A 14,165-nucleotide genomic window follows, 5' to 3' on the forward strand; every position below is an offset into this window, starting at 1 on the left:
TGGGTTTAGATGACCCCAGCTAGATGCCTATCTAACCTCCTCTTGAAGACCCCCAGGGTAGGGGAGAGCACCACCTCCCTTGGGAGCCCATTCCAGACCTTGGCCACTCTAACTGTGAAGAAGTTCTTCCTAATGTCCAGTCTAAATCTGCTCTCTGCTAGCTTGTGGCCATTATTTCTTGTAACCCCCAGGGGCGCCATGGTGAATAAAACCTCACCAATGTCTTTTCAGTGCCCTTCTGTGCCCCCGTGATGAACTTATAGGCAGCCACAAGGTCGCCTCTCAACCTTCTCTTGCGGAGGCTGAAGAGGTCCAGGTGCTCTAGTCTCTCCTCGTAGGGCTTGGCCTGCAAGCCCTTAACCATACAAGTGGCCCCTCTCTGGACCCTCTCCAGGTTATCCACATCCCTCTTGAAGTGTGGTGCCCAAAATTGGACACAGTATTCCAACTGCGGGCTGACCAGCGCCCGATAGAGGGGAAGTATCACTTCCTTGGATCTGTTCGTCATGCATTAGTGTCTACATTCTCAGTGTCTACATTTCTAGTCTCCATCAGTGCAGGACTTACCGAGTAGGCATGGCAGGCATGTCCAGTGGCCCAAGACTGTCCCCACTGGCAGTGATGATGTGTGGCTCCTGGCAATGTCCTGGGGTGCGGGAGTGCAGTGCCTGGCTGCCCAGGCAGGGACCCAATTCGGGGAGGATCTGGAGCTGCTGAGGGCTGGCAGTGCCATGGCCAGGCTGTCCTCCTGTGTGGGGCTATACACCGAGGACAGTCATTGACCTGGGCTGCCATAGCTGTTGGACAACACTGGGAGCAGGGACCGTGGTGGGATGGGCTCCTGGCACCCCAAGCGGCCCTCCCCCATTGACACCTCATTTCAGCTACCAGGCCACAGCAGAGGCTCAGACACCATGCTGGAATACACAGAACAGCTCCAGTCAGGGTTTTGGGGCATGAGGATCTGATTCAGCTGCTGCATAAAGGACATGGACTTGCAGGCAGCCTCCAGCTTACAGTTGTGGTCAGTGACACTGACCCACTGTGCCTGCAAGGCCTTGGCCTTTATGCAGTCCTTATGTGCTGACCAGTCATGCCTATGCTCCCACATGCAGCCTGACAGGCCCTCAGATGTGAGTGTTAGGGCACCTGCTCTGAGAGAACTGGCTCAGGTCCTCGGCCTCACCCCACAGATACACAGTTCTCCTCCTGGGACCAGTTCTGTCCCCAGGAGGTGGTGTGTGGCAATGGGGAAGACACCAATGTGGCTCCCTCGATGGCCCACAGGGCCTGTGCGCAACAGTCCAGGTGCTGGTGATCGTGGACAGGTTCCTACGGTGCCCAGCGCAGGGGCACAGCAGGCAGGCAGTGGGGCTGTGCTGGGGGCCGGTCAGGGGCAGGCTTCTGTGGCTGGTAGAGGGCCACTGCTGCAGGACCTGGTGGCCAGAGGTTGGCTACAGATTGCCCAGGGCCCCAGGGTCACCATAGAATTGTAAAGGGCAGGCTGGAGCAGGCAAAGAGCCACCCCAGCTCTGGGGCTGGAGAAGTTCCAAACCCCATGGCCCTGAAGCTAGACTGTAGGTGGCCCCCTGGTGGTTGGGCTGACTGGGAGCAAATCTGCTGGCATCTACATGTGCACTACTGCACAGTAACTACTCTGTGGGTAGCAAATTAACCATGAAGTAGACTAATTGACCATGCAGTAAGACTCTGCATGTGTAGACAGTGATGCTTTACAGCACTATCAATTAGTCTACTGTACAGTAAAGCATCTCATTTAAACATGCCCCCTGTGCCACTAGCCCTAGTTTAACTACCATTCTGTCTAAGTTTCCGTGCAATTTCAACTGCACACACAGTGCTGCTTCATTTCAGAACTGTTGTGTAATGTTGCTGTGTATAGTGAAGTTAATCCATAAGTAACTGCATTTCAGTGGTGGGTGAAGTGATTCTTGCATAAAATCCTGAAAAATGTGTACTGCACTTTGTATTCCTTTGGGGTGAGACGCTCTGTTTAAATAGATAATTCATATTACTGAATTCAGCAATGATTCATCATTAAAATGTGAGTATGCCTTACTTATGGAACTTGAAGTAGAAAATCTTACTCATAAGCTTACTTCAGCATAAAGTTCTAGTTGAGCTACACAGTGCAAGGGACTGCATGCTTCCTGAAGCTAGTAAGTCCTCAGATGACATCTACCTGGAATTTAAGCAGTTCGCTAAAGAATAAGCTTCTGTAAATGCACTGAACACAGTTTATGACTTTCAGCCACGTTGCCCTTGTTTATTTTTTATTTTGATTTTTATTGACATAGTTTTGTGTTACAAATGCAGTGGGTGTCTTAACCTTTGGAACCCAAGCATTGGTCCCTCTTCCAGGTACATGAGTAGTCAGAAGGATATTCATGTTCCAATTATATTTTATAAATAGCCTCTAAAGGGCACCATTCACAACAGCTGATTGTGAGGCAACTGCAGAAAGGAATTTTATTTACACTTGAAAAATAAAATGATCCCTTCCCTTTGATATTCTGAAATATTTTTCCCAGTAACTAACATGAAACTAATACTAATGTCATAAAAATATTAGTCTAGATTACGCTTAACCTCCAGCCTAGGAGGCAAATACAGCCTGAGGAGCCTTGGAATCTGGCCCACAGGGTTTCCCACATGTTGGGAAATTATGCAGCGGGGAAGCAGTGGTAGTTAATACTGCCACACCTCCCTATTGCCAAAATTCCAAGCACTACAGGGAGGGTCAGAGCTGGGCCATGACGCTCCCCCAAAATAGCCAGCTTGGAGCCAGGCCACACCCCCTTCCCTCCATGCAACTGGTTTGGGGCAGTGTTGCCAGCTTTGTGGTTTTCCCGCCAAATTAGGTTTTTTGAAAATGTGGTCACAGGTGGAGGGTTTTCAGCCATGTTTGTTTTTTTTTATTGACATAATTTGCAGGCTGGCAAAGTTCCAGCCTGTGCAGGGAGCTGCTGGGAGGAAGTGGAAAGAAAGTGGTGAGCCAGGGGGCGCCATGCCACATGCATGGACAGTCCATGCATGTGGCCCCAGGCAGCCTCAAGGGCAGCGCCAGCAGGTAAGTGTGGGGGAAAAGAGGGGGATTGAGGTCCCTGTAGGGAGGGAGCTGGGCAGGGCTGGGGCTGCTACCCAGCTGGGGGTTGCTCACACTGACCAGCTCTGGCAGTGGTGATCAGGGCCTCTGAGAGCTCGTGGCAGAACCCCCCCACACCCTGCTCTTCCCTGCTGTGCACAGCATGGGGCAATGGGGGCAGCGAGGATTGCCCCCCCCACCTGGCACCCACGTGGAAGCTGCCCCATCGTGCAGGTGCAGCATGGCTCAGGGGGCAGTGCGACTCAGTGCCTGCCTGGAGCAGGGAGGGTTGGAGGGAGGGGGGAGTTCAGGAAGTGGAGCCCTCCCTGCTGAGTCTGCAAAGCAGAGCAAGAAGGTGAGTGAGTGCACATGTTGGGCCTCCGCTGGCCCCAGCCCAACCCCAAGGCTGCCAGCAGGCTCCTCTCCTGGGCCAGGCCAGGCCAGGGCTGACCCCTGCCACAGCAGGTAAAGGTGAGGCCAGGAGCAGAACAAGCAGTGCTGGGATCCCCTGCCGGCATGAGCTCCCCCTGCCTCCCCTGGTGACATGGCACTGGAGCAGGACTGGGAAGGGAGGAGAGGCTGCCCCCGCCTCACCCCAGCCCAAGCTTCCTGCCTCCCACCGCTGGGACTGGGACAAATGCCCCACTGAGGAGCGGCTGTGTGGGGACAGACCCAGCCCACCATGCTGCATCACTTCCTCCAGGCTCTGGTGGCATCCCCTGGGGCAAAGCCTGGGAGAGGAGGCCTGGAAGACTCCTGGTCTGTGCCTTCTAGAAGCTGAAGGGTAAGGGGGGGCAGGGGCAAGGTGAGTGAAACCTGGCCCTCTGCTAATCCCCCTGGACCACCTGGCTGAGTGAGAGGGGGGCTAAATCTCCTCTATTCCTCCCACAAATTGGGTGGGAGTCAAAGAATTACAGTCCCTGAAATGGGCTGCCCAGCCCTCTAGCTGATGCCAGCTTGTGTGCTGTGAAACCCAGGTTCACCCAACTGAATCATTTGTGGACCTAAATATCCAAACCAGAACCCTGCTTGGAAGTGGGGCCAAAGCTGTCCAGCTTGGTGTTGCCCAAAGCACTGGCTAAACAGCAGGCTGTTCTCTTTGCCTGAGCAAACTTGGTACTTCTCCACTGCTGTTGGGGAAAGGTGCTCTTGTTGCAGCTGAAGGATGAGTTGAGCGGGAACACACACACAGCTTTTTAAATAGAGGCATAGCCAGGCACAGACCAACACAAGGTGCTGCTCAGGCTTCTGATCCTTTCTGTACAAAGGTTTCATGCACCTTGTTTGGCATTGAGAAAATCCTCTTATGGATGTAAATGCAAATCAAATTGCTCAACCAAAAAAAAGGGGGTGGGGAGGGCAACGGGAAGTCTCCCAGTTTTAGAAAAGAATCTTACAGAGAAGTCTCTAAGAATGGCTACTTTGGCTTCTCTTTTCCTGTCTTTCTGTGCCAGACTTGGGTCATTTGACAGAGTTGTGCTTTTGGTTTGCCAAGCCAGTGGTTGCCAAGCCACAGTGGTTCAGTCTGGCTTTATAGTTTATTGAAATAAGTTTATCATTCTAACATTCTTTTAAACAGTGCTTCTGAGAACACTTGAGTATAGCTGTGAGCCACTGTGAGCAGGACCAGAGGGGCCTTTAATTGAGTATTTAAAGCCATTTCCCTACCAAACCAGTATAGGCTGAGTGGCGGTTACAGTCCAAATTCTGGAGTTAATCAGATGAAGGAAAATGATAATTACTCTCCATCAGTACTTGTCAGAATGTCACAGGGTAAGTGGGAGAAATACAGGGGGAAATATTGTAAGGAATGGGAAAAGGAAGAAGGGCTGATGGAATGGATTAGAAATGTGTAAGGAAATGAGAGAAAGGCGTACTGCAAATACTGTAAATTTGGAAATGAGGCACATCACAGTGATCTTGTATCACACAGCAAAACTGAAAAGCACATAAGAAAAGCTCCTTTTTCCAACAGCTGGACACTGTAATAATGACAGTAAAAGCTGACAACTCATTGAAAATGTTGAAGTTAAAACTAGCAGCATACATCACATGTCATTCTAGCATTCTTACTGTGGATCACTTGGGCAGCCTAGTCAAGGAAATATCACAAAAAGACATTCATCTACACAGAAAAAATGCTCAGTGCTAATTAGAAATGTCGTTGGACCTGCAGTGAATCGTAAGCTACTTGAAGACATTGGGAATGAACCCTACTTATTATTGACGAAAGCACAAACATTTCCACACAGAAGCAGCTTTGTGTAGTTGTAAGGTGCAGCAGAACACCTTTGGGTGCCTGCTACTTTAAGGGCAGAGGCAGGCAGCTACCAGGTGCCTGATGAGGGCAGCCATTTTGAACACAAGGCATATAAAGGCTGAAGTTTGCTATTGCCAGGGGAGGCAGAAACACTGCCCAGCTGAGCAGCCGCCGCCGCCGCCGCCGCCGCCACCACCACCACCACCACCACCTTGGAGGTAAGGGCTAGAGCTTGTGGGGATGGTTTGGAGGCTCCTGGTCCTGGGCATGATCTAAAACTGCACCCTGCTGGGGAAGGGTAGTCTGGTGGGGCTCCTAGTGGTGCAGGAGTCCCCAAGAAATGCTAGGTCAGTTACCTCTCTGGTGAAAGGTGAGGAGAGGTGCCTTAACTCTAGCTCCCATCTTTGGGTGGGTTTTGGAAGCAGCTGGGGGAGTAGTGGGGACCAGGGATGCTCATGTGTAGGTGCCTGATCCCAGCAGAAATGACAGATCCCAGAAGGGGTAGTAGAGAGTTTTGGGAGTAGTAGGGGCCAGGTATGCCCACATGTAGGCACCTGAGCCCAGCAGGGATATGGCCCCTCACAGAGTAGGGTTGAAATGTGAGTAGGCCTGAAGGGCTGTGTGTGTGTGTGAGGGGGCTGAGTAGGGCTGAAGTTGGAGTAGGCCTGAAGGACAGTCCAAGGGGCTCTAATGTTAATCTGGATGCCATCTGTGAGGCAAAGGCTGTGGTGTAGGGGAGGAATGGAGCTGTAGATAGCACCCTCTGGCATCAGGGCATGTAAATGGGCAGTCTCCTGTACCTACCATCTGTTTGTAGGAACACCAAAATCATGGCAGGAAAGACAGGGCAGATTGCCCTGTAGCGACAGGTGGGCAAGCCAACAAGATCCGGCCCCAAGAGATGCCCCCATCACATAAGGTATTTCAGCAACAATTTTGAATACATTTTTTCATCATTTGCTGACATTATTCATTTATCTGCTGGAGATGCCAGTTCAATTACTCAATCACTAATTTAGTTTTTGCATGAAAGCAAGCTGGATGTAAAACAATGCATCAGCCCTCCAACAGGCAGCTGTAATACCATGTGTGGGAGAAACAATTCCGTTCTTACAAAAATTTCGAGAGCAAAATCAAGACAGCGTGTTCATTAAGTGTGTCTGCCACTCAATCCAGCTGTGTTCATCAAATGCAGTTAGTGTCCTGCCTCAGGATGTTGATTACGTGATTTCGCAGACTTACTCGTGGTTTTCCCATGGCACTGGCCATCAGCAGAACTACTGCCACCTGTATGCAGCTATCAATGTTGACAAAACTCCACTAAAAATCCTCCAAGTTTCTGACACAAGGTGGTTGTCTATTACTGTGTGCATAAACAGAGTGATCAAGCAATATGAAGAGCTGAAATTCCACTTCCAACTTTGAAGAAAAAAAAAAAAAATACAGAACACTACAATGCTGAACTCCTCTATCAAATGTATGCCAACCCAGTGAACAAATTGTATCTCCTTTTCTTTCAGCCTGTCCTGCAGGATGCAAACAAAATAAACCAGGATGCTCGAGCTTGATAATGCAAACCCATTAAAGCTTCTCAACAACCTGCTGTCATTCTATCACAGTCTCTTCCAAAGAGTGATTTAAGTCAATGACATTGATTTAACAATGTGGTCATCTGTAGTCTACTTTGACTTCACAAACAAAAGCAACTACTTGCATCTTTCTGAAGTTGATCTTGGAGTCCAATTTCACATGGACCTAGAAAATGTCAATCTTCCATTATTGACACTGGACAACATCAAAAGCCACTGTAGGGATTACCTGTTTGAGTTCACATAACAAATAAAGCAAAGGCTGCCTGGAAACATCCAGCAACTTCAGTCTCTGTGCACTCAGCCCATCTGTTGTACTCAGCCCTAGAAACCTACCACTTGCAACTCTGTCATTTTTACCATTATACAAAGGAGATCTTGGCAAACTTGATCAGCAGTGGAAAGTACCGAGCACTGTTCAGTGGGAGAAGGCTGGCAATAGTCAAATTGAAGAGTTTTTTGGATTGAGGTGTAAAAACAAACAAAAAACACTCAGATGCTACAGGTGACAAGGACTTTAGAAAGCTGGGTTCATGTATCCTCTCACTACTGGCCTTTACCATTCAGCAACACAGCTGTAGAATGTATGTTTTCTGAAATGAATATGATGAAGACAAAACTGAGAAACAAAATGAAACACAGCATACTTGAAAACATCTGTCGCATCAGAGCATACATGCACAGAAACAAAATCTGCTGCAACCAGTTTGTCATCTAAAGAGATGTTTGCTCTGTTCAACACAGGCATATGAGAATCATCCTCTAGCAAGGATGCAGACTCAAATGAAGATTCTTAAAGTAAATAATTAACATCTTGAATGGACTTTTTCATTTGTAAATAGTTATTGAAAGATGTCACAGTCAAACTCTCCAGTTAGGCAACATCAGCTCAGATCTCAACAAAAATTGAGGCGAGGATTAGTGTTGAAATGTTGCTTGATTATTCATAGCTTGTTAGGGGCTGGAAGGGACCTTGCAGAACATTGGGTCCAGCCCCCCACACCCCCACCCCTGCTCTAGGCAGGAAGACAACTGGGGTTAGGTGACCCCAGCGAGGTAACTGCCCAGTCTCCTCTTGAAAACCACCAGGGTAGGTGACTGCACCACCTCTGGAGGGAGTTTATTCCACAGTCCGGACACCCCGACTGTGAAGGAGTTTTTCCTGGTATTAAGCCTGAAGCGGCCTTCCCGGAGTTTGTATCCATTGTTTCTCGTCTTCCCCGGGGGTGCCCTAGTGAACAGTTGTTCGCCAAGCTCCTGATGCACTCCTCTCATATAGCAGTAAGCCGCTATCAAGTCCCCTCTCAACCTTCTTTTCTTTAGGCTAAAGAGGCCCAGGTCCCTCAGCCTTAAAATTTATATTTCAATCTTATTTTAATGTGGGAAAAAATATTGTGGAAGGGCACCCATTGCCTACCAGAGGATGTTGCCATACATCGAGGCCACACTAAAGGTTAGAGCCATTTCTTCTCTCTTTATTAAGTGAGTGTTCACTCCAGGGTGGGGAACAAAGGGAGAATACACAATGCACATAATAAAAAAAAAAAAATTAAAAAAAAAAAAGCCCGTCTGCCCCACTGGACCTACCTAAACAGAAAAAGTACAACAACATACTACATAATTATGTTATGAGTGACCTTCATTACTGCCAGTGTTTAGGAACTTAAAGCAGGGGCCAGTGTCCGTAGCATTCATTGCCTAGTGTGAACATCAATGGGTTGATAAAAATTTGATTGTCTTCCATTTTAAAAAAATTGACTAGTTTTGAGGTAGTTTTGAAGTGACTTTGGGCTAAAAATTTAGCTGACACCTGGCAACCCTAGTTTGGAGCTAGGCTGCCCCCACCTCTTCCTCCCCTGGGGCCTAGCCATGCCCCTTTACCCCTTTATGTAGGGCTGGGCCACACCCATCTTCCGTCTACCCAGCCAGGTCGGGGCTGGGCCATGACCCTTCCTCCCATGGAGCCAAGTCACACTCCACCCCCCGTAGGGCTGAACTGGGGCCAGACCCAGCCTTCTTCCCCCTGCAGGGCCAGATTGGGGCCAGACACCCTGGATTTGGACTGAGGCTGCCCCTATACCTGTCCAGATGGGGCCCTGTCAGACTCAGCCTGCAGAGGGATTGGGCCAAAAAGATTGAGCTGCCTGGATCAAGGCTGTACAACTGGTGGCCCACAGGCCACATGCAGCCCCCAGATCATTAACCTGTGTCCTCCAGGCTCCTGACCTGGTGGTTTCTCCCCACAACCACTTTATCATCTGTGGCTGCTGGAGTCTGAGCTCCCACTCCCTCCCTCCTGCTTCAACTGCCCATTCCTACCCTTGGGGCATGGTCTGAGAGGCTGAGAGTCCATGGGCAGACAGCTGGGGGAAGCAGGGAGCAAAGGGGTGCCTGCCACACATCATGGCTGGAGAGAACATAGCACCGCATGCAGGGCGCAGCGGCACTGTCATGGCAAAGTGAGGTAAGTGCTCGTTGCCCAATGAAGTTAAGACGACATGGTGCAGTGTACAAGGTTCAAGGAGAAGGATGCCAGATGGGGACCTGGGAAGTTTATGCAATGTGATGCAGCATGCTAGCCCAGTACAGCAAGAGGGGGCACCTGCAGTGCAGCCAGGGGAAAGTGGTATAGGGTGCAGCCAACATGCCATGTGTCTCCTTGGGGTTTGTGACCTGCACAGTGTCAGAACTTGTACAGCCCTCTGTACAGGGGTTTAAAATTCCCCCATGCTATTAATTTTGGTCAGGAAAGAAATCCATCATCACTGAAATAGCAATGAAAATGCTGAGAAACCTTCACTCTAGTGGGAAGAGGAGGAGAGGTGAGATTTGTAACAGCAGATTTGACCAGAATACAGGGTTCATTATTTTTTTTCATGGTGGAAAGCAAGCTTTGAAATTGCAAATCTAAAATATATAACACTTCCTAGCACCCTCTGTAATGAAGACAATGGATCTCTATGCTTGCAGCAAATATTCTGAAATTGAAGGTTAATCAGAATGTGGGAATGAATAAACATTTTTGCAAAAATAAATAAATAAATAACATTTAAAATCCCTTTTGTTGCCCTTTTCCCTTGTTGGAAAGGTAAGTTACAGCCCAGATGTATATATTGAGGAATAGGTCAGCATCTGAAACAGAAAATAGCAACTAATAAAAACTTGATCAGGAAGCACCAGAACCTTCCCAATGCAGCCCTTCAGCATTCCTCCCAGCAATGGCAATGCTCCCTTTGCAGTGGAGTCTATCCCAGGGCTTTTGCAACATGCACCACAGGATGCATTCCCTCTGCACTTCCTCGAGCAGAAGAGCCGTTACCAAGGAACTGCATTGTCATCTCACCAGTAACTGCAGAAATTGATGCAACTAGCACAAAGGCATTATCCTCTCCTACTCCCACTCATTTTTCTGAAATAGCATCCCAAATACATTATTTGTAAACCTTCCTGTCAAAGGGCTCTTGAGCAAATGCCCAGAGCAGTAAGAGGATGAGTTTGTATACAGATCTCTCAAAGCAGCTTGCATTTGTTCAGTACAAAATGGTGTTACCTGTAATTACAGCTGAAGAATCATCCCTTTTCAAATGCTTATTTATGCCTGGATTATCTGAGACAGGGGTTCCTAGGACTGGCACTGCTGGTCTTGCTGAATCCGCCCTCCCTGTACAAGAAGCCTGGATTCTGGCTGGGGAATGTAGTGATGTCATCATGCCCTCCCTTCTTCCTAGCCTACTGGGAATCTGCAGAAAGAGTCAGCTTTTCTCTGTACCTCAGCTTTTGTTATTTAAAGTGACAGGCAGCACGAACAAGCTGCTAGCATTACAGAACAATAATATAAACCAAGCTTCAAAAGACCCCAGAAAGGATTAGTGACCAAGTAAGACCTTTTTTATTTTTTTTTATTTTATTTATTTATTTATTTTTATTAGCTGCCACTTTTATTATGAGACCTTAAGTTATACCATAGGCTTCTGAGGTGCCAAAGTTGTCTTTTTTTGTATATTTGATAAATCTGCATAAAGAAATCAGTCATTCACTGCATTAACAACATGAGATTTTTCCATAAAAGTGCAGTTTTGAAGTTATTCTTCATTTAGATTTACCCATTTTGCTGGTCAGCTGGATTGTAAACATTATGACAAATTTACTTTGACTATTTTAACTCTCATACGTTTGACACCTTTGCTATATGACCTGCAGGTTGGAGCTGTCAGCTGCAGGACAGAATGTCTCTGTAAGCCAAGTTGTGGCTTGGCTACCCCTGCCTTAACAGCATTCTGTACCCTTTCAATGCAAAAGGGAGTTAGGCAGAGAGGAGGAACATGTCTTTACTTTTAATATAACTAACTCTGTTTATTGCAGAAGAAACATAGCCAAGAAAACAGCGAATCCCAAGAAAGGAGTTAACTGTGCGTTCATTTGTAACCCTTCTGCCAGGCACCAGATGACTCTAACAAAGGCCAAGTTCAGTTTAGAGATTTTCCACAAATTGATTGTCTTGGCTCTAACCCGGGGGGGGCAATTATTTCGGAAGGAGGGCTGCTTACCCCGTTTTGGCAGGCTGTTGAGGCCCGCATGGGTAGCCCCGCCCCTTGACAGGTGCCCCACCCCCTGATCACCATCTTGGGAATAATGTCCCAGGGCCAGCACCAGTGGGGCACAAAGCGGGGCGCAGGCTGGCAGCAGTCCGTGGAGCTGGGCTGGGCTGCACCAGCAGGGAGAAGGGGGAGCTGGCCTAGCTCCGTAGAGCCCCTGCCAGCTGGGACCCCATGCTCCTGCCACCCTGCTCTGGGCCACACCAGCACTGACCCTGGGGCACCGGTGTGGGCCCTGTTCTTCCACTGGATCCCTGCCCACTCACACCCAGTGCCCCCCAGCCCTGTGGTACAGGCAGGGGGCAGTGCACAGCCCCAACCCTCCGCTTGCTGGCAAGGAAGAAGCTGGTGCTGAGCACAGGGAAAAGCGGCCCCTCACCCACCCCAAGGCCAGCGCTCCCTGCTGCAAGTGCTCACAGCCCATGCGGGGCTGTCTGGAGCAGGCACAGGCAATCCCAGGCAGGCTGTGAGTGGCTGCAGCGCGGGACACTGGCCACACAGTGAGCGAGGAGCCACTCTTCCCCATGTGCAGCACCAGCTTGTAATCCACCCTGCTGCCAGCCTGGCAGCGGGGCTGGGTTACAAGGTGGTGCTGAATGTGGGGTGGGGGGAAAGCAGCCCGTCACCTGCCCCATGCCTGGTGCCCCATGCTGCAGCCACTCACAGCCCATCTGGGGCTGCCTGTGCCTGCCCCGAACAGTCCTGCATGGGCTGCGAGTGCCTGCAGCAGGGAGTGCCAGCCATGGGGGAGGCAAGGGGTCGCTTTTCTCCACGCAGGGAAGGAGCCCAGGGAAAAGCTGAGCACGGGGGGGGAAAAAGCAGACCCTACTGTGCTCCATGGCCGGTGCTCCCTGCTGCAGCTGCTCACAGGCCACACAGGGCTGTCTGGAGCAGGCACAGGCTGCGAACAGCTGCAGCACGGGGCAGGGAAGGGGCCGCTTCCCCCCCACCCATGCTCCTTCCCTGCCCGGGGTCCCCCCCACTTACCTGCAGTTCCGGCATGGGGCAGCCACATGCTCCCAGGCCAGAAGCCCCACTTGGGGCTTCCAGCTGGGGGGGTGGGGCCAGGTGGGCCCCACTGTTGTTGGAGCCTGACAGGCTTCCCCTGGATCCTACTGCCCTTGGTTCCTGTCATTTTTTTACAGGAACCAAGGGCAGAGAAATATTAACTTTTTATATTTTTAGGGGCCCCGCGGGCTGGATCTGGCCCGTGGGCCATATTTTGCCCACCCCTGCCCTAACCCCTCACCATTGTCCCAGCCCCCGCACCTGGAAAAATAATTTCTGCCTGGGTGTTCCAATGTGAACAAACATTCCCACTTGCAAACAACATTAAACTATAGCAGGGTTTGCCAATGCAGGGGAAGGGAAATGGGACACAAACATATTTAGGAAACCCCAAATAATCAGTAGACCACCGTAATCCACTATTAACAGTTTTGAACACTCAGTATGTTCAGTGTTCTTTCTTAGTCCCACACAGTATGAACAGTGTAGTTAGGAGAGTCAGTGTAGCTCCTAGCACAAGGGTTTCTTTGCCTTGCCACCACTGGGGGGGACACTGCTTCTCAGTTGCTGTCATCAGTTAGCAAATATTGCTCCTTAGTTGCTGTCATTGCTTTCTGCAGCCAGTGGGAAGTCCTGCTCTGCTGCTGCTCATCTCTTCTAAGGGGCACAGCTTTACTGCTACTCACCACCGCTGGAAAAGTGCTTCCCTTTTTGTAGCTGCAAAAGCAACCTAACTATTTGAGACCTTGGCAAGAATCTCAAGAATCTTCACTCTTTCAGAAGTTATAGGCCTCTTCCTGATCTATTAGTACCATAAGGATTTCATCTCTTTAGAACCAAATGGGTAATAGGCAGTGGCGTACCGTGGGTCTCTGGTGCCCAGGGGCCAATGCTTGCATTGACGCGCCACCCTAGAGATGATCTAAGCAGGGTGCAGGGCCTGAGGCAAATCAGCCTGTGTGGGGCCCCACCTCCTGCCCCACAGCACATCTGTGGGGGAATTAGCAGTAGAGCACATCAGTCATGGGGGGAGGGGTGGCAGCTGGAATTTCTGTCCAGAGCAGCCAAAGAAAGCCACAACCTGCCAGGCGGGCAGGTTGGGCGACACACAAAATGCAGGAAGCGCCCTGGTCTCTTCAGCTGGCACCCCACCCCCTTGTCTCTCCAGAGGCCCCCTCCCGCCCCCCACCCTTCCCCATCAGTATGCCACTGGTAATAGGTTCAGACTAGACTCATTAAAAGGTATTTGTACATCACTAATACTTATCCTTTAATGGCCGGATGGTGAGATGCAATACCACTCTCTTAGGACAGCTATCCCCTGGAAACCTCCTTTTGCAATTCCTGAGATGAGAGTCCCTTTACCTTACATTTCCACACAAATTTTGGTGAGCACTGATCCCCTCAACAATATTTACCCAACTTTTTTGCAGTAGTGGTACTCAACCATTTTGCCTGGTGGGCCAGATAGACAGTTTCTGGTTTGTCCATGGGCCAGATCCAGCTGGTGGGCCCAATTCAGCATGTGAGGCAGGCATAGCAGAATCCAATCAAGCAGCAAGGAGTGGGAAAGGCATGTGGCCCAGCCCTAATTCAGCCAGGGTGGC

General features: G+C 49.8%; 1 protein-coding gene across 1 annotated transcript in view; it reads right to left on the reverse strand.

Annotated features, from left to right (window-relative positions):
* Window positions 1-10,665, reverse strand: part of SLC45A1 (solute carrier family 45 member 1) — a 41,474-nt gene extending 30,809 nt beyond the window's left edge. The window contains exon 1 of the mRNA XM_025213023.1: window positions 10,506-10,665. Within this exon, the coding sequence (XP_025068808.1) occupies window positions 10,506-10,665 (160 nt within the window). The remainder of the gene's footprint in view (window positions 1-10,505) is intronic.
* Between the last annotated feature and the right edge of the window lie 3,500 nt (window positions 10,666-14,165).

Source organism: Alligator sinensis, unplaced genomic scaffold (assembly GCF_000455745.1).
Source record: "Alligator sinensis unplaced genomic scaffold, ASM45574v1 scaffold433_1, whole genome shotgun sequence".
NCBI classification, from domain to species: Eukaryota; Metazoa; Chordata; order Crocodylia; family Alligatoridae; genus Alligator; species Alligator sinensis.